Source organism: Chiloscyllium punctatum, chromosome 8, assembly GCF_047496795.1.
Source record: "Chiloscyllium punctatum isolate Juve2018m chromosome 8, sChiPun1.3, whole genome shotgun sequence".
Taxonomy (NCBI): Eukaryota; Metazoa; Chordata; class Chondrichthyes; order Orectolobiformes; family Hemiscylliidae; genus Chiloscyllium; species Chiloscyllium punctatum.
Window position 1 is genome coordinate 2,412,258 of NC_092746.1, and position 27,527 is coordinate 2,439,784.

Here is a 27,527-nt window from a genome sequence, read left to right on the forward strand (position 1 = left end):
AATTTGTGCCACCAAACAAATTCCGTGAAAAAGGAATATTTCAAATCATGGATACGTATGTCTTGTAAATTTAGTGAATAATTCCCTTAACCATTTGAAGAATTTTGCTTTTCGAAGGCATCATGAAAACCCGCTTCCCTCTCAATTGCCCAGACCTGCCCAACGTTATTGTGAAAGGCCTGAATACATTTCCTCGTTCCAAGGAGCCTTCTACTGCTCTTGGGGGTGGAGTGTTACAAAGATGAACAACCCTTTGCGGTCATGAGATGCATTTGGGTTGCCTGGACACCAGAAGAATTACTGCAGGAACTTGCTTGCGTGGTTTTCAGAGTACCTCCCTTTTAAGGAGCCCTGAATAACTTATTGTACGTATAGTTTTACTATGGGCCCATGCTACCCAGTGGAAGCCCATTATTATAGCAGTGTGTGATATATGCTAGAGGCTCCTATCTCTTTCATACGCTAAGTAGATGCCCGCACGTTGTGGGAAGGAGCACCTTTCACCATATCCCAGGCCACTTCAAAATCATAATGAGAATTGAAGAACTGGAAGGTCACTAATAAGTCTGTGTCATGATTTTGATCGTGGAATTGCACAATCCAACTCAGTGAAGAGGATGAAAATCAACCACTTGGATTTTCACTCTCCCTATCTTCCTCTGTTGTTCCCCATGGAAAACATAGAAGCAGAATAGCATCTTTAAAAATATTACACTCTCCTGCTCTGTGCTTTTTGTTTCAGTCAGCAGTGGCTGGATTGATAGTCCTGTAAATGTATAATTTGATAATAAGTGGATAATTGGACCGAGATCTCTTGGTCTGTGTTCAGTCAGAGGGCAAATGGAAGATGTGCATCAGGACTTCTCAAAAGCACAGACTATATGGGGGTAATTGGCTGGGAAGTTTGAACGTCCAATGGGAAATTACCAGACACCTGGAACACCCTGCAAAAGCCTCCAATTCTGAGTTAGAGTTCAGAGACTTTGGTGGGCCCAGTTTAATTAACTTCATTGTTAGCAAGGACAAGTTAGAGGAATGAAAACCTGCTCTGACATCTGCAAAACTGACCATCGCACCCTTAAGCTTCCTGTGGATCACCCCAATAAATTGAAGTGACCTAAAATATTCATGCCATCCAGCACTCCCCACTCCACCCGTCATCCATCTTCCCTGCCAACATCTGACCAACTCAACCCCTCCTACCTGCCACCCAACCTCCTATCCACCTGCCAGCCTGCTTCCTCACCTACCTACTAGTCCCTGCCACTCTACATCCTCACCTCATTGCTTTACATGTGTACCTTTACTCCATGGCTGTCACGAAGGCTTTAGGACCTTTAAACAGTGTTTACTTACTGGGGTATGACAGCTAATACTGTAAAAAAGGGAGCATGCTTTCTATAAGAATCCACTCTGATGCAGTTATTTGGAGGGTAAGGTTACTAGGATGTTCTGTTGGGATGAATCCCACATTGGAATTGAATGCAGAAAATCTGCTTAATCTGGGTCAGAATTGGGGAACAGAAAATCCAGAGCAATTAACCTGGTGCTAAACTGTGTGGGCCAAAAAACATCTTAAGGTTGATACCTGTTTATGGCTAATTAATAAACAGCTCAAATTCATGGTATTGCTATATTTGAGCTTAGTAATATCTAACGACGCAGGATCACTTTGGTCATAGCTGTAGTTCTGCTTATCTATTAGTGATGGCCTCTTCACTGCAGTGAACGTTAACTAAGAGAAGCGTGAGACTCAATTGAGGTATGCACTCTTGAATCTGAGCCTGGTGTTTAGACTTAAAAGTGAGGAAAGAGCTCTTGGATGAGACCTCACCAGGCTCCTGATATGTACAAAGCTGTGCCCTGCCACAAGGATCAATACATAAAAAAAAGATGGTGGACAATTGCACATTTTAATTAAAATCATGTACGTAATTCATGATCATATTTTTCTGCCAGTATTTGCTGATTTGTCAATATTTCCCCATAAAATTCTGATGTAGCAAATGTCACTAGAGTTTTGGGCACTGTTATGGTGAGGTTCTGAAGTCTGTCTTCAATTCTGTTGTCAGCTTGTGATACGATCAGATATATCTATCTACCAGCATAGGCAGATTATTTATATGTAATTATGACCCAGTTATTGTATACTGTGCTTTGTTTTAGCAAAACCAAGTATTTTTCTACTTCTGTTTTCCTTCAATTACCCAATCAAAGCTTGGAGAATTTTATATTGCTAATGATAATTCACATAAAATCTATCTTGTCTTTTAAAAGCATTGATTTTATTGGAGGAATATGGAAAATTAGTAATATCATTCCAAGCAATGGGGCCACGAATGGAATAACGATGTTTCACTGATGTTTTTTATATATGTTGTCTTATATGTGAATGTCTTTAGTCCTATGCAGGGAAGTATGTTCCTGCAATTGGTTACTATATCCATGTCCACAATCATATTGCCAAAGTAAAAATCAACTTCAAGGGAATGGCTATTGGCGATGGACTAAGTGATCCCGAAGTAGTAAGTGGTTTTGTTATAAATTTAAGCAGAATGCTTGAGTTGTAATTTAGTTTTATCATGATAAAAGGAAGTCAGTTCTCTGACTACTTCCTCATAACTTCAAGACACTAATTTATACCATATGTTCATCTTGCCAGTAACTACTAGATTGCTTTAAATTATACCTTGCTGACCAAGCTGATTGCAGCCTTTGACTTTGAAAAATCACTCTTGAAATTTTGAAATTGAATTTTTGTAAGGCAACAAAGTTACTCCTTTGTTGTATGTCTGTTACACAGATGTTAGGTGGTTATGCAGAGTTCATGTACCAGATTGGGATCATCGATGAGAAACAAAAGCAGTACGTCCAGCAGCAGACAGACACAGGAGTGCGTTACATCCAACAGAAGAAATGGAGGGAAGCCTTTGAAGTATGTACCCAAATCTTGGTCTTGGCCTTAAAATTGGAAACATCTGAGTAAAATGAGGGTCAGTGGAGAGCATGATGGGAGGTCAGAAGTGTGTTGCTCAATGGCATGTTAGCTTAAAAGCAATCTGTTTCATGAACGCTCCCTCTTTTCAAAATGCAATATGATCTATGATTCTTTATAGAGCAATTCAGAATTGTATATTTAGTGTTCAGAGTAGAATGCTTTTGTACTTGTCATTAGATCGATGAGTTAATGACAATTGAAGAGCATTAGGAGAAGGACTCAATACTGTAATCTAATGCTAGGAAATAAAAGTTTGTGCCTGATTAAATGTTGCCCTCATTTCTATAAAAGTAAGAGTAATTTAAATTAAACCCTGTTCTATTGATTGGCAGGCTTTCCTTTTCTAGTTCACTCTGCTATTTATCATTCCAAATATGGTGATAATTTAATCAGCCCTGCAATATCAGGATGAGCAGGCTGTTGCTCTATCTATGTATTTCGTATTAATCATTTCTTTACTGTAATTTAATATTGTAATAACTTTTGGTGAAAAATAGATTGTGCAAGAACGTTTATTCCTTCAGTTCGCCACTTTCACAATAACCCTGTTATCTAATACCTATTTTGCAGGTATTATGAACCATTTCATCCATAATTAGATTTGGTGGCAACCTTTTCTCTTCCACAATAAAATATGAGCACTGTCCCTTCCCTTTCATTTCCTGTTTCTGCTATCTGGCCTGAAGGCTGCACTACATCCTGTAATTACAGTTTCACAGGTATCTGCTATTCTTCACTACCTTATACTGCCACCCTTCACTTGTGCTTCTGGGAGCTAAGAGATCTTGGGCTGCAGGAGACATTGTAGCCATATATGATCTGATCTTCACCTGATCTTTTATGTGCTTTTATATCCAGAAAGTGTAAACTGTCGAGTAACTTGGAATGGGGCAATTGCTAATGTTTTGTCCTTGCTCTAACTCAGCAACCTTGGTGCCAATTGTAGTACCCCTAGCTCCAGATTCTCTGGAAATATCTTAAATCAGACACGTTGAGGATATTACTGAGAATTTCCCGCTGTTCAGGGCTCACTTAGATCACATGTGCATTTAATCATAATTGGTGTGTTTACACATATGCAGCACTTAACAGATTTCTTTACACAAATTAAACGTTAGCAATTTATAGGTGCCTAGTTATTGAAGTTTACACTAGTTATTGGATCTAGCAATAAAATAGTTTGTTTTAAGGGAATGTATATATGCATTAATCTCTTAAACGTGTGAAGGGGAAAACTGCTTTGACAAGCACTGTTTGTAACAAACATTGTAACTTTATAATAAATCTTCACAAAAAGACCATTTCTGACCTCTTCAAGCTTTGTTTTCAATCATTAGCTATAATTAACACAATAGTTAATCTTTTATGATTGCTACAATATGTACATATTCTTTTAAAGGCTCATGGGAGAGATTTATATCTGATTTAATAAAAATCTCCTGTTTCAAAATGGGCCAGCTTTTGAATTTGAAAATTTGGTTTATTTACTTAACTCTATTCCAATGTTTTGTTTATACTAACAGGTATCAAAAAAGTATTTGCTTTAGATGTGTCTTTACAGGACAGTATTTCATGAGGAAATACATGTTTTGTTGTTTAAAAAAGCCTTTGTAAAATTTGTCATTCATAGAATCAGAGAATCATGCAGCACAAAGGGGGCCCGTTGCGCCTTTGTTAGCATCTGCCAAGGGCAATCCAGTTAGTTTCATTTGCCTTCCTCTTCCCATATTCCTGTCATTTATCTCCCTTAGGCATTTATATAATTTCCTTCTGAAAGCTGTTATTGAAACTCAGTGCACTGTTGTATCAGCTGGTACGTTCCAAATCTTAACAGTTCAATGAGTAAAAAAGCTTTGTTGCGTGTCACCTCTGTTTCTTTTGCCAATCACCTTAGCTCTGTGCTTCTGAACTTTGACCTTTCAGACTTTGGAAAGTTTATTTTTATTTCCTCTATCGAAAGTCTTCAGGTAAACTGTTCCTTACATGTTAATCAAAGCAGTTACATTGGACTTTGCAATTTTAAATGAAAAACCACGTGCAAAATCATAGTTTCCTACAACAAATTAAACTAATTAACTTGAGGATGACTATTGCTGAATTTATCTCCACATGTGATAATTTTAGGTTTGAGTACAGCAAATGTAATGCCTCTTAAAAATACTACAGAATAGACTTGTGTGACAGCTGCTTGTAGTTAAAAGGAATATGACACAGACCCATGTTGCAAATTAGTTCTGTGGAAGAAAGGAAAAGGAGGAAATTATATATAAATACCAATAATGACCTATCTATTTATGGGAGGTTTTAAAAATCGAAGCATTCATGTTCAAACATTAATCAGCCAGTATTCTGATCTAACTGATTGGATAAGTACATGGCTTCACTCATTCTGTTGCCTCTTGGCTGGTTAAGTGACTAGCAATTGGAACATAGTAACTCAGATTATTTATATTGGAAAAATACCTCCATGCAACCCCATCTCTGCCCCACCCCCTCCCCACCCCAACAACAACAACAATATATTTAACCTTATTTTTAATTTGTTCATCGTGGCTGTATTAGAGCTGTGCCAAAATCCAACACTTTGATGTTCTCTCACACGCTTCCATTGGATTCGATGGGTTTACCCTTCCTGAACTAAGGATATTGAGACAGAGTTGTGCTTGTACTGCCAACACACAGCAGTTACAAGATAGCAAGGCTGTACTTACATTTCAATAGAGGAGTTAGCATGCTTTTCATTCTAGTCCTTAATGGCAGGGCTAATTTTTTACCTACAATTGCTGCCACATTAGGTAATGTTGTTTATTTCAAATAAAGCTGTAGGTCAGGAGATCTAAAAGAGGGAAAATACTTTTTAATAGAAATTAGCAATGACTTGATTGACTTAATAGCTTAATTCTGGACCATAACCTTCTGAAGTTCATAAGTACAGTGCTCCTTTCAAGAGTGGTGCAATATCTCTTGCAGAAAATGATTGTATGGGGATATAAGCAACTTGGTAAAGGCAAGAGTGTCATATCTAACTGGAATCTACAATTGGCCATCATCATTACAGTTGTTGGCAAGGATTGTTGGATAAATTTCCAGAGTGAGAACCTCTGTTAACTTATTTTTCCATAACCTGATACATTGGTGCCACATCTAACTTCCTATACCTTCACCTTTTATCCTGAGACCAGCTAACTTTGTATGGCCCACTGGTCAGTTTTGGAACTTCGTGTTTTCCTATGATCCTATTCTCTACAACATGAGGATCTGAGATCTCTATGACTTATTTTTGCTCCTGTAAAATCCTATTATCATATATTCAAAAGTCAAGTCTGCATGTATTTACTAACATTTCATATCCAATTTAAAAAATAAGTAATTAATTTTGATAAACAGCTTATGATAGTTCCTAATTCACGTTTTGTGTATTAATTGCTTCCCTTTAGGTGTTTGATACTTTGTTGAATGGTGATACAACTGAATATCCATCCTTCTACAAGAATGTCACAGGATGTACCAACTATTATAATTTTCTTCAGTGCACAGTGAGTAACTATAATTTAAAAGCATTCTTGCCATCTTTGTGTACTTTAGGCTATCCTTTGCATTTCAGCTGAGAAACTGAGGAAGATAACAGAATTGAAAAGTTTTACATAATGGCATCTTGCACCAAGGTGGTACTGTGGCACAGCATGGATTATTTCAGTGAAGCAAATCTAAAGTATATTCTTCGTACATCAGAAAAAAATTCTTAGTGTGACAATCACCTGACCCAGCAAGTACTGTAAAATCAAAGACTGTAGTCCATGAAAACTGCTGCAGTACATTGAAACTATTATCAACTCCACATTTACGATAATGCTCTGATATATCCTTTTATAAAATCAGCAAGCTGCTTTTGGAGTTGCTTTTATAATCTTTGGCATTGGAAGTTAAGCAAATATGGAATGTCATTCCCGCTGATATTAATTGTTGTTGGATTTCTAAGTGTCCTTTTTCTTTCCGTCCTTATACTTCTCTTCAATCCTGTTATTTTGCCACCTACCTGATTTTACATTTAATTAGCTATTCTAGCTTATAATTGATGCTTCAAACTCTGAAAACTTCAGGAAGTACTTATCCATCAGGCTAATGAATTCAGATTGTTTGCTGGATCCTCTGTAGAGGCCGCTATGAAAAAAATCAATTCTTAATGACAGCATATTTCAGTGGAAAATCCCAAAGGAAGTCTATTGACCAGTGTAAATGTAATGGAAGCCTAATGCCATTTATTCACAGCTGACTGCAATATCCAGACCAATAAATTTTTGATTATCCCATGCCGTAGTCCATATGCCTTCCACCAACACCTTGAGTATCAGCAATGTCTTTCATCTTGAGTTTAAAATTGCATAATTCCAACGTGCTGTACAAAGTATTTGTCTTTCACAGGAAGTGTGTAGAGATTACCAGCTGTTGACTGACTCATAGCTCTATTCCTAATGTCTATTCATTTGCAACAGAAATTGTGAATATAAGATGGAAATAACTAACAGAAAAAGGTTCTACACTCTTCTTCAAGTCCCACTCGCAGGCTAAAAAGATTGGCAGGAAAACTCTTCTTGGCTCTCTCCCAATGTGCCTGTGAAACTAGATGCTGAGTGCACTGAAAACGAAAAGGTCCTTGGAATAATCTAGGTGGTTAGTACTGTTGCCTCAGTCCCAAGGACCTGGGTTTGATTCCAGCCTTGGGTGACAGTGTGGAGTTTTCACGTTCTCCCTGTGTCTGTGTGGGTTTCCTGTCACAGTGCAAAGCTGTGTAGGTGGTTCAGCCATGTTAAATCGCCCATAGTGTCCACAGACGAGTAGGCTATGTGGATTATGTTTTGCTGGAAAAGTGCAGCAGGTCAGGCAGCATCCAAGGAGCAGGAGAATCGACGTTTCGGGCATGAGCCCTTCTTCAGGAATCTTTCGGGCTAATGCCCGAAACATCGATTCTCCTGCTCCTTTGATGCTGCCTGACCTGCTGCGCTTTTCCAGCAACACATTTTCAGCTCTGATCTCCAGCATCTGCAGTCCTCACTTTCTCCTATGTGGATTAGCCTTGGCAAATGCAGTTATGGTGATAGGGTAGGGAGGTGGATCTGGATGGGATGCTCTTCAGAGAGTCTGTGCAGTTGATGAGCCAAATGGCTTGTTCTCTCACTATAGGATTCTATGATAATATCCATCCTACAATTAAGTGATGAAAGTTGTCAAAACACCTTTCCCTCCAAATCAGTTTGTTACTAATTTGTGAAGACCAGAATTTGAAAAATGTTTGAGTCAATATGGGTGGAAGTTAGGAACAGCAAGGGAGCAGCCACCTCATTGGGGGTTTTATACAGACCCCCTAATAGCAGTAGACAGATTGAGGAACTCATAGGCTAGCAGCTATTGGGAAAAAACAGATGTAGCATGGTTGTTGTTATGGGTGACTTCAACTTTCCTAATATTGACTGGAACCTCCTTAGTGTAGATAGTTTGGATGGAGCTGTTTTTGTCTGGTGTGTTCAGGAGGGATTCCTTACTCAGTATGTAAACAGACCAATGAGGGGAGAGGCCATTTTGGATTTGGTGCTTGGCAATGAGCCAGGACAGGTGTCAAATCTCACGGTGGGAAAACACTTTGGTGACAGTGACCACAACTGCCTCACATTAACCATAGCCTTGGAGCCAAGGGAAGATATTTAATTGGGGAAAAGAACATTATGATGCTATCAGACAGGAGTTGGGAAATAGATTGGGAGCAATTGTTCTACAGAAAGGGCAAAACAGACATATGGAGACTGCTTAAGAAGCAGTTGTGAGTGATGCTCAAATTTATTCCTCTGAGACAGGCAAGAAGGGGTAAGATTAAGGAGCCTTGGATGATAAGAACAGAGGAGCTTCTCATCAAAGGAAGGTGGAAAGGAAGATGGACGAAGATTTGCCATCTGAGGTAGTTTGGGTTGAGGTTAGGAATAGGAGAGGTGAGGTCACCCTGTTAGGAGTCTTTTACAGGCCTCCTAATAGTCCTAGAATCGTTGAAGAAAGGATTGCGAAGATGATTCAGGAGAAGAGTGACAGTAATAGGGTGATTGTTATGAGAGACTTTAACTTTCCTGATATTGATTGGGAAAGCTATAGCTCAAGTTCGTTAGATGGGTCAGTGTTTGTGCAATGTGTGCAGGAGAGTTTCCTGACACAATATGTAGATAAGCCAACAAGAGGTGAGGCCATACTGGATTTGGTTCTGGGTAACGAACCAGGCCAGGTATTAGAACTAGAGGTAGGTGAGCACTTTGGGGACAGTGACCACAATTCGGTGATTTTTACTCTAGTGATGGAGAGGGATAAGTGTGTACTACAGGGCAAGAGTTATAGATTAGATTAGATTAGATTAGATTAGATTACTTACAGTGTGGAAACAGGCCCTTCGGCCCAACAAGTCCACAACGCCCCGCCGAAGCGTAACCCACCCATACCCCTACATGTACTTCTACATCTACCCCTTACCTAACACTACGGGCAATTTAGCATGGCCAATTCACCTGACCTGCACATCTTTGGACTGTGGGAGGAAACCGGAGCACCCGGAGGAAACCCACACAGACACAGGGAGAATGTGCAAACTCCACACAGTCAGTCGCCTGAGGCGGGAATTGAACCCGGGTCTCCGGCACTGTGAGGCAGCAGTGCTAACCACTGTGCCACCATGCCACTGGGGGCAGGGAAATTATGATGCGTTGAGGCATGACTTAGGATGTGTGGATTGGAAAAGTAGATTCCAAGGCAAGAGCGTAATTGATATGTGGAACTTGTTCAAGGAGCAACTATTGAATGTCCTTGATAAGTATGTACCTATCAGGCAGGGAGGAAAGGGTCGTGTGAGGGAGCCGTGGTTTAATAAGGAATTGGAATCCCTTGTTAAATGGAAGAGGGCGGCCTTTGTAAAGATGAGGCGTGAAGGTTCAATAGGGGCGATTGAGAGTTATAAGGTAGCCCGGAAGGACCTGAAGAGAGAGCTAAGAGCAGCAAGGAGGGGACATGAAAGGTCCTTAGTTGGTAGGATTAGGGAAAACCCTAAGGATTTCTATAGGTATGTTAGGAATAAAAGAATGACTAGGGTAGGAATAGGTCCAATCAAGGATAGTAATGGGAAGTTGCGTGTGGAGGCTGAAGAGATTGGGGAGGCACTGAATGAATACTTTTCGTCAGTATTCACTCAGGAACAGGACATTGTTGTCGATATGAATACTGAGGCACGAATAAGTAGAATGGATGGCTTTGAGATATGTAGAGAAGAGGTGTTGGAAATTCTGGCAAGGGTGAAAATAGATAAGTCCCCTGGGCCTGATGGCATTTATCCTAGGATTCTCTGGGAAGCAAGGGAGGAGATTGCAGAGCCATTGGCCTTGATTTTTGTGTCCTCTTTGTCTACAGGAGTAGTGCCAGAGGAGGCTAGCAAACGTGGTTCCCTTGTTCAAGAAGGGGAGTAGGGATAATCCTAGTAACTATAGGCCAGTGAGTCTCACTTCTGTTGTGGGCAAAGTCTTAGAGAGAATTGTAAGGGATAGGATTTATGCACATCTGGATAAGAATAATGTGATCAAGGATAGTCAGCATGGTTTTGTGAAGGGCAGGTTGTGCCTCACAAACCTTATTGAATTCTTTGAGAAGGTGACTAAGGAGGTAGATGAGGGGAAAGCGGTAGATGTGGTATATATGGATTTTAGTAAGGCGTTTGATAAGGTCCCCCATGGTAGGCTACTGCAGAAAATACAGAGATATGGCATTGAGGGTGAGTTGGAGGTTTGGATTAGGAATTGGCTGGCTGGAAGAAGACAGAGGGTAGTAGTTGATGGCAAAGGTTCATCTTGAAGTGCCGTCACTAGCAGTGTTCCGCAAGGATCTGTTTTGGGACCATTGCTGTTTGTCATTTTTATAAATGACCTGGAGGAAGGGTTAGAAGGTTGGGTGAGCAAGTTTGTGGATGATACGAAAGTCGGAGGAGTTGTAGACAGTGAGGAAGGATGTGGCAGGTTACAGCGGGATATAGAGAAGCTGCAGAGCTGGGCAGAAAGGTGGCAAATGGAGTTCAATGTAGCTAAGTGTGAGGTGATTCACTTTGGTAAGAGTAATAAAAAGATGGGGTACTGGGCTAATGGTCGGATACTTGGTAGTGTGGAAGAGCAGAGGGATCTTGGTGTCCATGTACACAGATCTCTGAAAGTTGCCACCCAGGTAAATAGTGCAGTGAAGAAGGCATATGGCGTACTGGCTTTTATTGGTAGAGGAATTGAGTTCCGGAGTCCTGAGGTCATACTGCAGTTGTATAAGACTCTGGTGCGGCCGCATCTGGAATATTGTGTGCAGTTTTGGTCGCCATACTATAGGAAGGATGTGGAGGCACTGGAACGGGTGCAGAGGAAGTTTACCAGGATGTTGCCTGGTATGGTAGGAAGATCCTATGAGGAAAGGCTGAGGCACTTGGGGTTGTTTTCATTGGAGAAAAGAAGGTTTAGGGGTGACTTGATAGAGGTGTACAAGATGATTAGAGGGTTAGATAGGGTTGACAGTGAGAACCTTTTTCCACGTATGGAGTCAGCTATTACAAGGGGGCATAGCTTTAAATTAAGGGGGGGTAGATATAGGACTGATGTTAGGGGTAGGTTCTTCACTCAGCGAGTCGTAAGTTCATGGAATGCCCTGCCAGTAGCAGTAGTGGACTCTCCCTCTTTATGGGTATTTGAGCGGGCATTGGATAGGTATATGGAGGATAGTGGGTTAGTGTAGGTTAGGTGGGCTTTGATCAGCGCAACATCGAGGGCCGAAGGGCCTGTACTGCGCTGTATTCTTCTATGTTCTATGTTCTATAAATGGAAGAAGGCAGCTTACGTAAGGTGGAGGAAGCAAGGATCTAGCACAGCTTTAGAGGATTACAGGCTTACTAGAAAGGAAGTCAGAAATGGGCTGAGGAGAGCCAGGAGTCGACACAAAAAAGGCTTGGCAGGAAGGATTAGGGAGAACCCAAAGGCATTTTGCTCATACGTGAGGGGTAAGAGAATGATCAGGGATAGCATAGGGAACCTATACGTGGAGTCTGAGCAGATGGGGGAAGCCCTGAATGAGTTTTTTTGCTTCAGTTTTCACTAAGGAAAGGGACCTTGTTGTGAATGAGAACTTTTGAGGAGCCGAGAAACTGGCTTGATCAGATCAAGATTTATGAAGTTGATGTGCCAGAAATTTTGGCAAACATTAAGATTGATAAGTGCCCAGGGCCAGACCAGATTTATCCTCGGCTGCTCCAGGAAGCGAGGAAGGAGGTTGCTAAGCCGTTGACGAAGATCTTTGCTTCCTCACTCTCCATGGGAATCGTACTGCGTACTGGAGGATTGGAGGGAGGCAAATGTTGTTCCTCTTTTCAAGAAGGGGAGTAAGGAAATCCCTGGTAGTTACAGATCAGTCAGTCTTGCGAATGTGGTCAGCAAGGTTTTGGAAAGAATTCTGAGGGATAGGACTTATGACTATTAGCGTGATTAAAGGCAATCAGCATGACTTTGTGAGGGGTGGGTCATGCCTCACAAATCTTATTGAGTTATTTGAGGAGGTGATGAGACAGGTCGACAAAAGTCGAGCAAAGTATGTGGTGTATATGGACTTCAGCAAGGCATTTGATAAGGTTCCCCATGGTAGGGTCATACATAAAGTCAGGAAGTATAGGATACAGGGAGATTTGGCTATCTGGATTCAGAACTGGTTGGCTAACAGAAGGCAAAGTGTAGTTGTGATGGGAAGTATTCTGCCTGGAGGTCAGTGTTGAGTGGGGTCCCGCAGGGCTCTGTTCTTGGGCCTCTGCTCTTTGTAGTTTTTATAAATGACTTGGATGAGGAGGTTGAGGGGTGGGTTAGTAAATTTGCCAATGACACAAAGGTTGGAGGTGCCGTTGATAGTATTGAGGGCTATTGCAGGCTGCAGCCTGACATGATGATAGTGCAGGATGCAGAGCAGGGTTGAGAAATAGCAAATGGAGTTCAACCTGGATAAAAGAAAAGTGATGCCTTTGGAAGGCCGAACTCGAATGCTGAATATAGGGTTAAAGACTGGAGTCTTGGCAGTGTGGAGGAACAAAGGGATCTTGGCGTTCAAGTGCATACATCCTTCAAAGTTGCCACCTAAGTGGATAGGGTTGTTAAGAAAGCATACTGTGTTTGACTTTCATTAACAGTAATTGAGTTTAAGAACCGCAAGGTTTTGCTGCACCTCTACAAAACCCTGGTGAGGCCACAGTTGGAACATTGTGTCTAGTTCTGGTCGCCCTATTATTGGAAAGGTACAGAGGCTTTGGAAAGAGTGCAAAGAAGCTGTAAAGATGCTGCCTGGACTGGAGGGCTTGTCTTAACGAAGAGAGGTTGACTAAGCTCAGACCTTTCTCTCTGGAGAGAAGGAGGAAGAGAGGTGACCTGATTGAGGTATACAAGGTAGTGAGAGGCATGGATAGTGTCAATAGCCAGAGACTTTTCCCCAGGGCAGGTTTGACTGGCACGAGGGGTCATAGCTTTAAGATATTAGGAGGAAGTTATACAGAAGATGTCAGAGGTAGGTTCTTTACGCAGAGAGTTGTGAATGCATGGAATGCATTGCCAGCTGTGGTGGTGGAGGCAGAGTCATTGGGGACATTTAAGCGACTGCTGGATATGCACATGGATAGCAGTGAATTGAGGGGTACATAGGTTAGGTTACTTTATTTAAGATTAGGGGTAATCCTCGGCACAACATTGTGGACCAAGAGCCTGTTCTGTGCTGTACTATGTTCTATTTTCTATGTTCTAGTAAAGTATGGACCATTTGGCACACATTGATATACATGACCTATTACGTTAGTTTAACTGCCACTTCTAAATTAAAACCCTTCAGTAAGATTATCGCTCTGGAACCCTATTGATTCACCACCAGGAAACTGAAAGCTGAAGCGTGTATTTTATGCCAGCTCTGTTTCTGATGGTTTTGAGTCACATTGTGAAAAGTCCAACTACTGGTAGTATGAAAGCTTTGACTGTCCAAACTTTTAAATAATTTTGGTTTCTGTCCCATTTGTACATTGTTTTGTTGTTTTGGTTACTCCCAAAACAAAAGATTTTAAATATGTTAAATATACTATGAAATTAATATATATCAGTCAAAATTGGTGAAGTTGGAATGATTGGATAGTAAAACTAATCTTGGGACTAGATTAGTTTAGGATATTGGGTCAGCATGGATAAGTTGGACCGAAGGGCCTGTTTCCATGTTGTTACGTCCCTATTCTCTATGAGCTGTAGTCTCATTTTTCAATATACCGTGTAAAATGCCAGTTCAACAGGAAATGCTGTGCAGCACAAATAAAGAACATATGTATCATAAAATGGCATTGTCTTTTACTCTACAAAACATGCCTGTTCTTTTTTCTTCCCAATCTCCAGCAAAAATAAAACATTTGATGTCTAGGATGTCCTGCTTAAGGAATTTCTGACAGTTAATCAAGCTCCTATCTTGCTCCCACTCTCTTCCCTGGATGCTCCAAGCAATGCTCACTTGCAGATCCTTCCTGGTCCTCTCTGTTGCCTTCAAGTACCATTTTGATAATGGAACTCAGTTATAGGGACATGGCACAACTTACCTTGCTGGATTTTAACTTTTTTTATACTTTTGAAAGGTTTTACTGGATTGTTAACAGATGTAAAGCAAATGTTCGAAGATGCAACTCTAATCTGACCCAAATTTGCAAATTTCACAATTGTTTAAAACCTGTTCAGTCGGGAGTGGGGAATTGGAAGGAATGCATCTGTCAACAGAAATGTGTGTGTCACTAGTACTATTCTGTAATGTATAGAATTAAGTCTAGTTTGGAATTAGACTTTATGACGTGTATCATTTGCTGAGGAGCAGTGAATAAATTTGTACATCAAAGAGTGCACTGAAAACAAAAAGTTCCTTGGATTTGCATGTGGCTTACAATGCATTTCCTGTGTTATTTCTAACAGAAGGTACTGGGAATATGAAGGCAATATTTCACCAATTGTTACCAAATGAAAACATGTTTGGGTGATCATGTACATGTAATTTGTTATTGCTAGTCAAATGCTAAAGCCAAATTCCTTTTACCTTGTCTTTTCTGTGAATACCAAATGTTTTTTCTGTCGTCATGGCTATCCCTGGAGGTGGAGGATAATGGTCTTTGTACCGTTGATCTATTTATGGGCTCTGGGGTGGTTTATGTGTGGCTTATATGGGGTTGTACATGGCAATGAAACGCCAAGTGCCGTCTTCAAATCAAGTGACATTGGAGAATGGGATTAATGGGCCCATATAAAAAGAAAATTGCGAAGCCAGATTTAAAGGTCTCTGGGTGGGGTTAGTTGGTGGTGAGTGGGATGAATAGACTCTGCTACAGTGGTGATTTTCTCTTGTCTTTAGCAAACTGGGAATTTTGAACAAAAGCTGGTGAAGTTGAAGGCTTTCAAATGAAAAATTTGAACTGCTTAATCAATATCTCTTAACTAATCTTATGTGATGTCATCCTATTCATAATGTAAATGCAGGATTTTAAAATCTTCTATAAGCATGATGCTATTTGATGTTTCCATGGATTTATTTTTAACAGGAGCCCTTGGATCAAAGCTACTATGGTGACTATTTATCACTGCCTGAAGTGAGAAACTCTATTCATGTGGGAAATCTGACCTTCCATGATGGATCAGAAGTGGAGAAACATCTTTTGAAGGATATTATGCAATCAGTGAAGCCATGGGTAGCCATATTAATGAATAATTATAGGGTAAGTGGCACTTTCTGTAGAGGTGAGGACACTGGAAAAAATTCTCAAAATATGAATTTCTGCGAGTTGAGAAGCTGCACTTTGTGAGCACAATACGAACATTTTGATCAGATTGGAGAATACAATATAATAGTAAAAAATAAAGCAAGAGTGTTGAGCACTTGCACTTACAGCGCATGCATACAATCATTCCAAAACGTTTCATTCGGATGTAATAATAAACTGAGTTTTAGAAAAAAGATGGGTGGAGGAAGTAGTTTAGATGAGAAGGAAAATTCCAGAGCTTGAGGTCACCGGCAGAAGGCATTGTCAGCTTATGGTGAGGTAAAGGGAAGAGATAATGCAGAAGAGAACAGAGACTGAGAAGCATGAGTGTGGTGCTTCAATATGGTAAGACGTTACAAAGATGGAACTGGATGAGGCAGTGGACAAATTTAAACAGCAATGTTGGGAATTTTTAATCTGAGGTGAAGGTGAGCAGCAATCTCATTTTAAAAGCAAATGGACTTTAACTGAAGGGGGGAGCCATTTACAACATTACCTAGCTTACGGATCAGGAATGAAGAGGCTGGACACCAATAAGTGCGTTAAAAAAGTATAAACAGATGCAAGCCAGAGCATGTTGATTTTGATAAAATCAAGCAATTTATTTGTGTTAGGGCCTTTTAAGGTTTATTCTGCATGTGTGATAATTTAAAGGTGCCAACTCATGGCAAGTTTCAGGCAACTGTGCAGCATAGAGGGATGATCTAAATAAAGATGCAAGCAATGAGCAATTCAAGGTCACAGCCAAAGATGGCATTATCATTAATCAAAACCAAGGCTGAGGGAGAAATTGTTTGCCATGTTGCTTCTCCCGTGTCAGATTCCTTACTGCCTCACTCCACCTGTACATATTTTATATTTCCCTTCAGATCGCTGGATACCCACAATTGGGAGCCATCATCACAATGGGATTGAGTTATTTTATATAAGCTTAGCAGAATCTAAGCGTTTGTACTCTACCTTTATTTATAAGGCACGTCAAAAGTCCTGGAGTGGAGCGCCCATTGCGTATTTTTTTGTGAGCTTATTGAGGCCTTTAAGAATCAGTGTCATCCCAGGCTGGGCCCCCATAATTATATAGACCCAATGGTTAGCATTGTACACATTCATCTTTTCCTGGTCGTGAACAAGTGGGAATAGGACATTGTGTTCCAGTGGAAAGCTATGAAAAAGATGGAGAGATCCTGGGGATGAGCGGTTTACTGAGGGTAAAAGGCTAGTGAATTCTAGGAAGCATGGGCACGATAGACCAAGATGAAGATCACTGAAAATGAAGGGTCCCTCCACTAAAAAAAAGGGGCATATTTAATTTGCTAACAAGGGTAGCACAGTTCATAATTAAATAAGCTTTGTGACAGCTAGACAAATTAAAAGTAGGCATCACTTTACAGGCTTGGCTCCAATACTGTCAGTGTCATTGCATGTGATGCAATTATTGTGTTGAAAACAAATTATGATCAGGAAATTACATTTTTCATGATTATTTTTATTCTGTCAGAGGTATGGTAGAATGGTGGCTCTGTGACTAGACTTGTAATTCAGAGATAATGTCTGTAATGTCTGGAGACATGAGTTCAAATGGCACCATGATAGCTGGAGAATTCAAATTCACTTAATGAAATAAGATTAGAATTTTTTTTTAAAAACTGGCACCAGTAACAGTATTGACAAAAGTACCAGATTGTTGTATTTAAAAAAACTGGTTCACTCATGTCCTTCTGGGAAAGAAATCTGCCATTCTTACCTGGTCTGACCTATACATGACTCCAGACACAGAATTGTGGTTAGCTCTCAACTGCCCACTGAAATTGTCGAGGAAGACTTCAGTATTATTCAAGAATTAGTCTTTCTGCCCTTGCCTTCTCAAGGGCCATTAGGGATGGACAATAAATATTGAACTTGCTTGTGTTGTCTACATCCAATGAATATGAGGGAAACAACCAATTTTAAAGAAAGGAAGAAAGTCTGACATTTATGTAAAACCTTTCATGACCTTAGGATGTGCAAAACCAATGTACAGCCAATAAGATATTTTGTAAATTTTGCCACTTTCCTAATGGAGGGTAGATATCTGAAAACAGCATATGTGATAATGACCTCATTATCTGTTTTAGTGGTATCAATTAAAGGAGAAATATTACCAGGACTCCATAACTACCGTGTTCCCTGATGCAGTTGTCATAGGATCTTGTACCTGAGAGAGAAGGTGGAACTTTTGGCTTACATCTCCTCCAACTTGGATTATGTGCTTGAGTTTTTGTGCTGAATCTACAACCTTTTGACTCAAAGGCACAATTTTATTTTGTATTTATTGGGTGTGGGCATTGCTGGCAAGGTTAGCATTTATTGCCTATCCCAGATTGTCCAGAGTCAACCACATTGCTGTGGGTTCACAGTCACAGGTAGGTCAGGCCATGTAATGATGGCAGATTTCCTTCCCTAAAGGAATTAGTGAACCAGATGGATTTTTACATCAATCAAGAGGGGTTAAGTGGCTTCCATTAGACTAGTTTTGTGTTGAATTCAGATTACATAATCTGCCACGGTGGGATTTGAACCCATGTACCCAGAGCATTAGCTTGGTGTTCTGGATTACAATTCCAATGCCATTACCACTACACCACCATCTCCCTTAAGTGTTACAAATGAAGCCACATTAAAGCAAAAATAATACTGCTGTGTGCACATAGCTTCCAAATGATAAAGTAAAGTTTGGATGTTGTTATTGACAGGTTGGGCAGGTGGCTATGGAAATACCCAACAGTTACATCGATGTCATTCTACACAGGAAGATGTCATAGAGACTTACAGCATGGAAACAGACCCTTCGTTCCAACCTGTCCATGCTGACCAGATATCCCAACCCAATCTAGTCCCAACTGCCAGCATACGGCCCATATCCCTCCAAACCCTTCCTATTCATATACGCATCCAGGTGCCTTTTAAATGTTGCAATTGCACTAGCCTTCACCACTTCCTCTGGCAGCTCATTCCATACACATACCACCCTCTGTGTGAAAAAGCTGCCCCTTAGCTCTCTCTTATATCTTTCCCCTCTCACCCTAAGCCTATGCCCTCTAGTTCCCAATAGGAAGGAGACAGAACTGCACACAATATTCCAACAGTGGCCTAACTAATATCCTGTACAGCTGCAACATGACCTCCCAACTCCTGTACTTAATACTCTGACCAATAAAGGAAAGCATACCAAATGCCTTCTTCACTATCCTATCTACCTGTGACTCCACTTTCAAGGAGCTATGAACCTGCAATCCAAGGTCTCTTTGTTCAGCAACACTCCCTAGGACCTTACCATTAAGTGTATAAGTCCTGCTAAGATTTGCTTTCCCAAAATGCAGCACCTCGCATTTATCTGAATTAAACTCCATCTGCCACTTCTCAGCCCATTGGCCCATCTGGTCAAGATCCTGTTGTAATCTGAGATAACCTTGTTCGCTGTCCACTACATCTCCAATTTTGGTGTCACGTCATTGAATTAAATACTGCAATATGCTGATTATCCAGAATAAAAAGCTGTTAGCATAGGAAATATACAGCAGTAATTTAATTAAAATCCAATGCTCGCTACTGATATTATTTTTAATTGGGCATTGTTTTCCTCCTCTTTAAAACTGCCTTTGCACAAAACGTCATTTTCAACCTTTCCAACTCCTGTCCTATATTGTGATCTTTCCTTTCCTGAAATTGAGGACTTCCTCAAACGTGGTCATCAGAGTTCTTGTGAATATCTATGCCATTTTCTATAATCCTGCTCCCATCCACTCTACTCCCTCGCAGAACATTTATCTTCACCTCCTATGTCACCAACCTCCACATTCAACAGATGCTTTAGATTGATGACATTTCTGCAATCTCCAACGTGGTACCACTATCATACATGTTCCTCCCTTTCCGGACTGTAAGCTTTGTGACTCTCTAGTCCACTCCTCGATTATTTATAGTGTCTGGTCCCATTCCTATAGCAGCTTCCTGTGTCAGTACAGGCCATTTTTACTTCCTCCTGTTACGCTGATCAAATTTGCAGACACTCCTTCCAGGTGAAGTGGAGATTTTGTTATACTTTTTTAAAATTTAGCATATTTGGTTCACTTTTTCTGATGCTGTTCCCTCTACTTTGGGAAGACAGAACACATATTGGGTTATCGTTTCGTGGAATTTCTCCATTCAGTTTGCAAGCATGACCCCAAGTTTGCTGTCATTTTAACTTTCCACTCCACTCTTATCTGTTCTTAGCCTGCTACTTTTGCAGAGAAACTCAAAGGACAGCATCTCCTCATTCGATTGAGACTTTTATTGTTTTCAAAATTTGTGTTCAATAATTCCAAATCCTATCCTCTGTTGTTTCAGAGAGCAACAATTGACAATTCTACTGTTTCCATTTATGCCTCCTCGAGATCATTTGTTTTGTTCAGTCGCTTGTCCAGTTTCCATACCTTTTGCCATTTTAGTTATCCCCTCTTTGTCTTTTGATCTCCCTTGTCTTTCACTGTTTTACAGGCCTTTTCCTGTGTACCTCCTCAAGTCTACACTTTTGTTTTCTTATTGTTACACTTACTTAAAACCTATTTCATCTTAACTTTTCTGGTTTCTGCTGAAAAAGTGCATCAACAGAAATGCTGCCCAAACTGCTGAGTGTTTGTAGCATGTTATACTTTTTAATACAAGTCCTGGTGCTGTACTCAGTCAATAAATTTAGTAATCTTATAATTGGATGTTGAGGTGTGTGATAAACTTCCTTTTACTTTTCTCTCTCCTTTTTTAGAGGGAAGCAGTTAGCTTCTGTCACACACGTAGAGTTTTAGAGAAACAAATTGAAAGTCAAAACTTACTCAAGATAATGTTGGGTGGAAACTTGTCAGTTCCTGAAAGTAATTCATGGTTTGTTATCTAGACTAATTACGCCTCTTAGGCCTGCAGTGCATAATGTACTTTAGTCTCTGCCATGTGTTCAGGGATCACTTGATTATTTCCACATTGCAATATGCACACAGCTGTGAGGGCTTTGTATAGAACACTTGACAATTGTTCTGTCCTTCAGTTACAATTCTTAAGTGCAGCAAAGATTTTTGAAAGTATAAGAAATGTTATTTCATCCAATTTATTGGCTTATTTTACACAAATTATGCTGAATATTTAAATACTTTGCATGGTAGCAAGTGGGGTAGCAAATGATGGAGCAGCATGTATGTTGAATTGCCGTGATCCAGACCATTTTTTAAACAAAAAACTTATCTACACCAAAAGTTTTGAACTTACAGACTGAATATTCAAGATGCTTCACTTTGTATCCTAATGCAATAAAGTGGATTTTGGATAATATCCTTCATATTTCCTCTTTTGGATTTACTTCCTTCAGGTATTGATGTATAGCGGTCAACTTGACGTAATTGTGGCAGCTCCTTTAACTGAACGCTTTCTGCTTACTGTGCCATGGTCAAAAGCTGAAGAATTCAAAAACGCAAAGAGAAACTTTTGGTTTGTCAATCCCAATGACACTGAAGTGGCTGGCTACGTTCGAAATGTTGGTGACTTTTATCAGGTACTGCGATCATAATTATTTGCTGAATTTTTTTTTAAGACACACCAGGGTGTTTGGTAGCTGTGAGTTACTAGGCAAGTTTTCCTTTTGGATTTCATGAGCCTAAAATGAGACTGATGTCAGAATCTAAAGTCTGGACTTTGGAGGGACAGTTATCAGATGTGATTTTTCCCAAAAACTGGCCAGTGACTGGATAGAGAGCTGGCTCACCAACCAATCAAGGACAGCAGAAGTCTTCTTGAAGCTGGAGAATCAATAGAAGGCCCTCTGGGATTGGCTGAAACAGCAGGCTGCCTTTTTTAATAATCTGGAGTGGACACTCTGCAAGATTGTGATGTTCGATTTCCAATATTTTTAACCATAAATTTGAGCTTCAACATTGGCCACCGTTATGGAAGGTGATGTTCCATTCGGCATCTGACAATAGTGGCCAGATTTTCACAGAGCTAGGCAGAGTCCAGAGGCTGATTTTCTTTTTTCAACATGGTGGGTGTGGAACCTGGATGTGGAAGGCCCAAGATTTCTAGCAGATCCCATTCATGCTGGCAGCGGGGAATAGGAGCACGATGGGAACAACAGGCGGGAAACCTGAACTCAGCAGGGTCATTTGAAATTAGTGCTGAGTTCAAACAGACCTCGTTTTTCCTGTTCTAAGGATCTTAATCCCACGTAGTGGGAACCATCAATTTATGGAGGAAGCACATTTTGATGACTGGCTAACTGTCACGACTAGAAGTCATTTAAAACCCAGACTATTGAGCATGAAAAAGATAATACAGAGGTCGGGTAGAAGAGGAAACAGCTAGCTACTGCTACAATGTAGTGTTAGAGACAAAACAAAAAGCTGCAGATGCTGGAATCCAAGGTAGACAAGCAGGAGGCTGGAAGAATTCTATAAATGATTTGGATGTGAGCATAGGAGGTATAGTTAGCTGAAAATGTGTTGCTGGAAAAGCGCAGCAGGTCAGGCAGCATCTAAGGAGAAGGAGAATCGACGTTTCTGGCATGAGCCCTTCTTCAGGAATCTGCAGTCCTCACTTTCTCCTAGGAGGTATCGTTAGTAAGTTTGCAGATGATACCAAAATTGGAGGTGTAATGGATAGCGAAGAAGGTTACCTCAGATTACAACAGGATCTTGATCAGATGGGCCAATGGGCTGAGGAGTGGCAGATGGAGTTTAATTTAGATAAATGCGAGCTGCTGCATTTTGGGAAAGCAAATCTTAGCAGGATTTATACACTTAATGGTAAGGTCCTAGGGAGTGTTGCTGAACAAAGAGACCTTGGAGTGCAGGTTAATTGCTCCTTAAAAGTGGAGTCGCAGATATATCAGATAGTGAAGGTGGTGTTTGGTATGCTTTCCTTTATTGGTCAGAGTACTGAGTACAGGGGTTTGGAGGTCATGTTGTGGCTGTACAGGACATTGGTTAGGCCACTGTTGGAATATTGCATGCAATTCTGGTCTCCTTCCTATCAGAAAGATATTATGAAACTTGAAAGGGTTCAGAAAAGATTTACAAGGATGTTGCCAAGGTTGGAGGATTTGAGCTAAAGGGAGAGGTTGAATAGGCTAGGGCTGTTTTCCCTGGACGTGGGAGGCTGAGGGATGATTTTATAGAGGCTTATAAAATCATGAGAGGCATGGATAGGATAAAAAGACGAAGTCTCTTCCCTGGGGTGGGGGAGTCCAGAACAGGAGTGTATAGGTTTAGGGTGAGAGGGAAAAGATATAAAAGAGACCAATGGGGCAACGTTTTCACTCAGAGGGTAGTATGTGTTTGGAACGAGCTGCCAGAGGAAGTGGTGGAGGCTGGTACAATTGCAACATCTAAAAGGCATCTGGATGGATATGAATAGGAAGGGTTTGGAGGGATATGGGGCAGGTGCTGGCGGGTGGGACTAGATTGAGCTGGGATATGTGGTCGGCATGAAAAAGTTGGATCGAAGCATCTGTTTCCCTGCTGTATATCTCTATGACTCTATGACACAGCAAGTCAGGCAGCATCTGCATCACCCACACCCAGTCCTGAAGAAGGGTTACACCTGAAGCGTCGATTTCTCTACCTCATAGTGTAGCAATAGACTTTCTTATATAACTTTAAAAAACCATTAATCATCTGTTCCTACACCCCCCCCACCACCCCCAACCCCACGAGGGCTTTTATTCTAGCTGAGCAAAACCCTCCAAAAACACTTATTCCAGCAGGAGGGCTGCATATACATTTTGACAGTTCGTAGTAAGAGGCCATTAAAAGATTATTTGTCTTGGATGTAATGAATGAACTAGTGACTGGCTACGGACCAATTGCAGATAAACGGGATTTGTGTAGTTTGGTGTTTATTGGCCAGCATGGAAATGGTGGGCCGAAGGGCCTATTTCTGTGCTGTATGACACTGATTCCTCTTCAATTTACAGAGCTTCCATCTTTTTTTTAAAGAGAAGGGCCTTAGCAGCAATCTGCCTGAGATTGCCACTTCTCCAAAAATCCAGCCTGTGTTACAAAACCAAAATTTAAGCAAATGCCAAAATCTATATTTATTAAAATCTCATTCCTGGGATTTCGGCATTTAGCCCATTCCTCATTGTCTTTGTCAAAGCTAGCCCCTTTTTGCATTACTGAGGAAATATTAATGCCAGAAGTCCCCTCATTTGATGAGACTGTAAATAATGCCTGATCTGCTTTTCAGGTGGATTTAAATCCATTTCATCAGAACTATTTATATTTTTTATATGCAATGTTACTGCACACTAATTGGTTCTTGTGTTCCTTTCATTAAAACATTAAAAATTGTTAATTGGTTGAAAAGTGATTTGAGAAGTGCTTCGGGCAGCATGGTGGCTCAGTGGTTAGCACTGCAGCCTCACAGCACCAGGAACCTAGGATTGATTCCAGCCTCGGGCATCTGTCTGTGTGGAGTTTGCACATTCTCCCTGTGTCTGCGTGGGTTTCCTTCAGATGCTCTCGTTTCCTCCCACAGTCCAAAGATATGCAGATTAAATGTATAGGCCATGCAAAATTGCCCGTGGTGTCCAGGCTGGATGGATTAGCCATGGGAAATGCAGGGTTACAGGGACAGGGTAGGGGGGGTGCATCAGGGTGGGATACTCTATGGAGGTTTGGTGTAAACTCAGTGGGCTGAATGGCCTGTTTCCACACTGCAGGGATTTTATGTTCTGCATCATGAAAGAGCATATATAAATGCAAGTTTTTTTTATGTATAGTGTCGATTTGCTAAATAATTTTTGGGTGAAATTCAAATGCATTTTAAATCCAGACCCTCCAGTGGCAGGTCTTTATTTAAAATGTTTTGGTGACTGGAACTCTTCAGACCATCCATTTCTTGAAAATTAAAGCAGTTATAGCCCAATTTATGAGGCGGTCTAAAATCATGTTTCATTATATTTGTGCAAATTCAGAAGCCCAGCGATGCCTTAAAACTCATCCAGATGGCAACTGCAATGAAATTGGAAGAAGGAAGTTTGAAATTTTTGTTTAAACCACAAGCAGAATGATGCCATTATGTTTTCACTTTGATAGCAAATTTGCACATGTGCAGAGCATGGAATTGAGTGCTGTGGGAAAGAAACCACAACTTAGAAGTTGAATTCAACTTTAAAATATCTAAAGGGAGTATCCCCTATGTTCTGCATAATACAAGTGTAGGCATCTTGTACAAACTGAAGTATAATTTATTAATGATAAATAGCTACTTTATCATTTCAGTACATTTATGTTTAGGATCAGAATTTGAACAAAAAAATGAATGTCAATCAAAATATCGACAATGTATTCTGGTAATAACAATGCTGAACATATGAAGAAAGTCAGCAGCTGAAAATGAAAGACAAGTTTGAGTTTGGATTGGGGCATTGTATCAAGTATTCCTTTGTTTAAATTATGGAGAGTGTTAACATTGATAGTGAATTGTCATGTGCCATCAGTGCAATATTTGAAAGAAAGAAAGACTTCTAGTTATTTCTCAGCTGTATTCATTAATTGCCTGAACTGCAGATTTTATGTCTATTGTGCATTCATTTTCTCCGTGGTTGCTGGGAAAGTGAAAGGTTGGACATTCACCATCAGTTGGAATTAAAACACAGAACTCTTCTACCGGTCATGAATCATGGGGCAATGTGGGGGAAACCAAATCCCAGGATTCCTAGAGCAATCAAAACTGTGCTAATTTGATTAAACCACTGAATTGCACAATGCTACTTACTATCTAATTCAGGTTAAAATAAAATGCAAACTATGTTTTTTTAATTAACACAAAAATTGTTATTTATTATAATCAAAGTGTTTGATTAACTGTTTAACCAATGAGATGAAAGAAGCCTGAATTATTAATTTGTGACGCTATAACTTAACTGTGTCCTCTTCAAAATTTCCATACACAAACAAATAGACAAATTCCACAAGTGTTATTGGGACTGTATTCAGCTAGACAAATGGGGAGTATTCCAACACGCCACTGATGTCTGCCTTACAGGTGGTGGATAGACTTTGGGTTTCAGGAAATAGGTTGATGAGCCTGTTGCACTAGCTACAGCAGTTATTTGGTGGTCTAGGTGAGATTCTGGTCAAAGAACAAGGTGCAAAGCTTAGAGGTTTTGCTTGGCTTGTGACCAGAATTGAAGGGTGAGGAAGTCTGGTTTTTATTTCAAGACTTCTTCCTCGTGCTTACATTGTGCATAAGACTCCGGCCAGGATTGAGTATATAGTGAATTTCAGCAGTTGCAGACATATATAACAAAGCGGAGCTTTGCCAATTCCTGATGAACCAAATAACTTCAGGTCTTTTAGACAGGTCAATACAATGGCTGAATTAGATTTTGAATGGGACTTTAAATCAATTGTATTTATTTACTTATAATTTACAATAGAACTAATACTTCAGTTCTTTTTTCAGTGTCTTTTAAAAAATGTAGATGAGAAGGCTAATCAATCAAACATCAAAAGGCTATAGGACTTGAATTTTCAGTAGCAGTTCTCCATGTGAGTAGACAGGTAAATGGAAAGCATCCTGGAGAAGTTATCAAGTACTTCCCTTTCCCAAACCAGAGACGTGAACCTGAGTAAATTTAACTGGAGCAACACTGCTCCAATAGGCCCATTTGACTAACACTGACATAGGTCCAGGAACAGCTTGCTGATCCATCTCCACAGTTTCTTCTCTTTAAAACAAGACTATGAATCAACAATGGGCAATAGCAATGCGAATACAGAATTTGGAGAGCAACTGGAAACCATAGTACTTAATGGGAAAAAAAAACAAAATACAGTGCATGTTGGCTATCTGAAACACACAGTACTAGAGAAACTAAGCAGGTCTGGCAGTATCTGGGGGTTCTGAAGAAGAGTCATACTGGACTTAGTCATAGTCATAGAGATGTACAGCATGGAAACAGACCCTTCGGTCACATCCTCTGGCAGCTCATTCCATACACATACCACCCCCTGCGTGAAAAAGTTGCCCCTTAGGTCTCTTTTATATCTTTCCCCTCTCACCCTAAACCTAAGCCCTCTAGTTCTGGACTCCCCGACCCCAGGGAAAAGACTTTGCCTATTTATCCTATCCATGCCCCTCATAATTTTGTAAACCTCTATAAGGTCACCCCTCAGCCTCCGACGCTCCAGGGAAAACAGCCTGTTCAGCCTCTCCCTATAGCTCAGATCCTCCAACCCTGGCAACATCCTTATAAATCTTTTCTGAACCCTTTCAAGTTTCACAACATTTTTCTGATAGGAAGGATACCAGAATTGCACGCAATATTCCAACAGTGGCCTGACCAATGTCCTGTACAGCTGCAACATGAGCTCCCAACTCCTGTACTCAATACTCTGACCAATAAAGGAAAGTATACCAAATGCCTTCTTCACTATCCTATCTACCTGCAACACTACTTTCAAGGAGCTATGAACCTGCAATCCAAGGTCTCTTTGTTCAGCAACACTCCCTAGGACCTTACCATTAAGTGTATAAGTCCTGCTTAGATTTGCTTTCCCAAAATGCAGCACCTCACATTTATCTGAATTAAACTCCATCTGCCACTTCTCAGCCCACTGGCCCATCTGGTCCAGACAATTCTGTTTGTCTCTCCACAGATGCTGCCAG

At 40.5% G+C, this 27,527-nt stretch overlaps 1 protein-coding gene across 2 annotated transcripts in view; it reads left to right on the forward strand.

The window, feature by feature from the left end:
• The window catches only part of cpvl (carboxypeptidase vitellogenic like), a 106,501-nt gene that overhangs the window by 69,093 nt on the left and 9,881 nt on the right, over window positions 1–27,527 (forward strand). For both annotated transcript variants that reach the window (XM_072575038.1, XM_072575039.1), the window contains exons 8-12: window positions 2,403–2,525; window positions 2,804–2,935; window positions 6,436–6,534; window positions 15,633–15,806; window positions 21,229–21,411. In XM_072575038.1, the coding sequence (XP_072431139.1) occupies window positions 2,403–2,525; window positions 2,804–2,935; window positions 6,436–6,534; window positions 15,633–15,806; window positions 21,229–21,411 (711 nt within the window). The remainder of the gene's footprint in view (window positions 1–2,402; window positions 2,526–2,803; window positions 2,936–6,435; window positions 6,535–15,632; window positions 15,807–21,228; window positions 21,412–27,527) is intronic.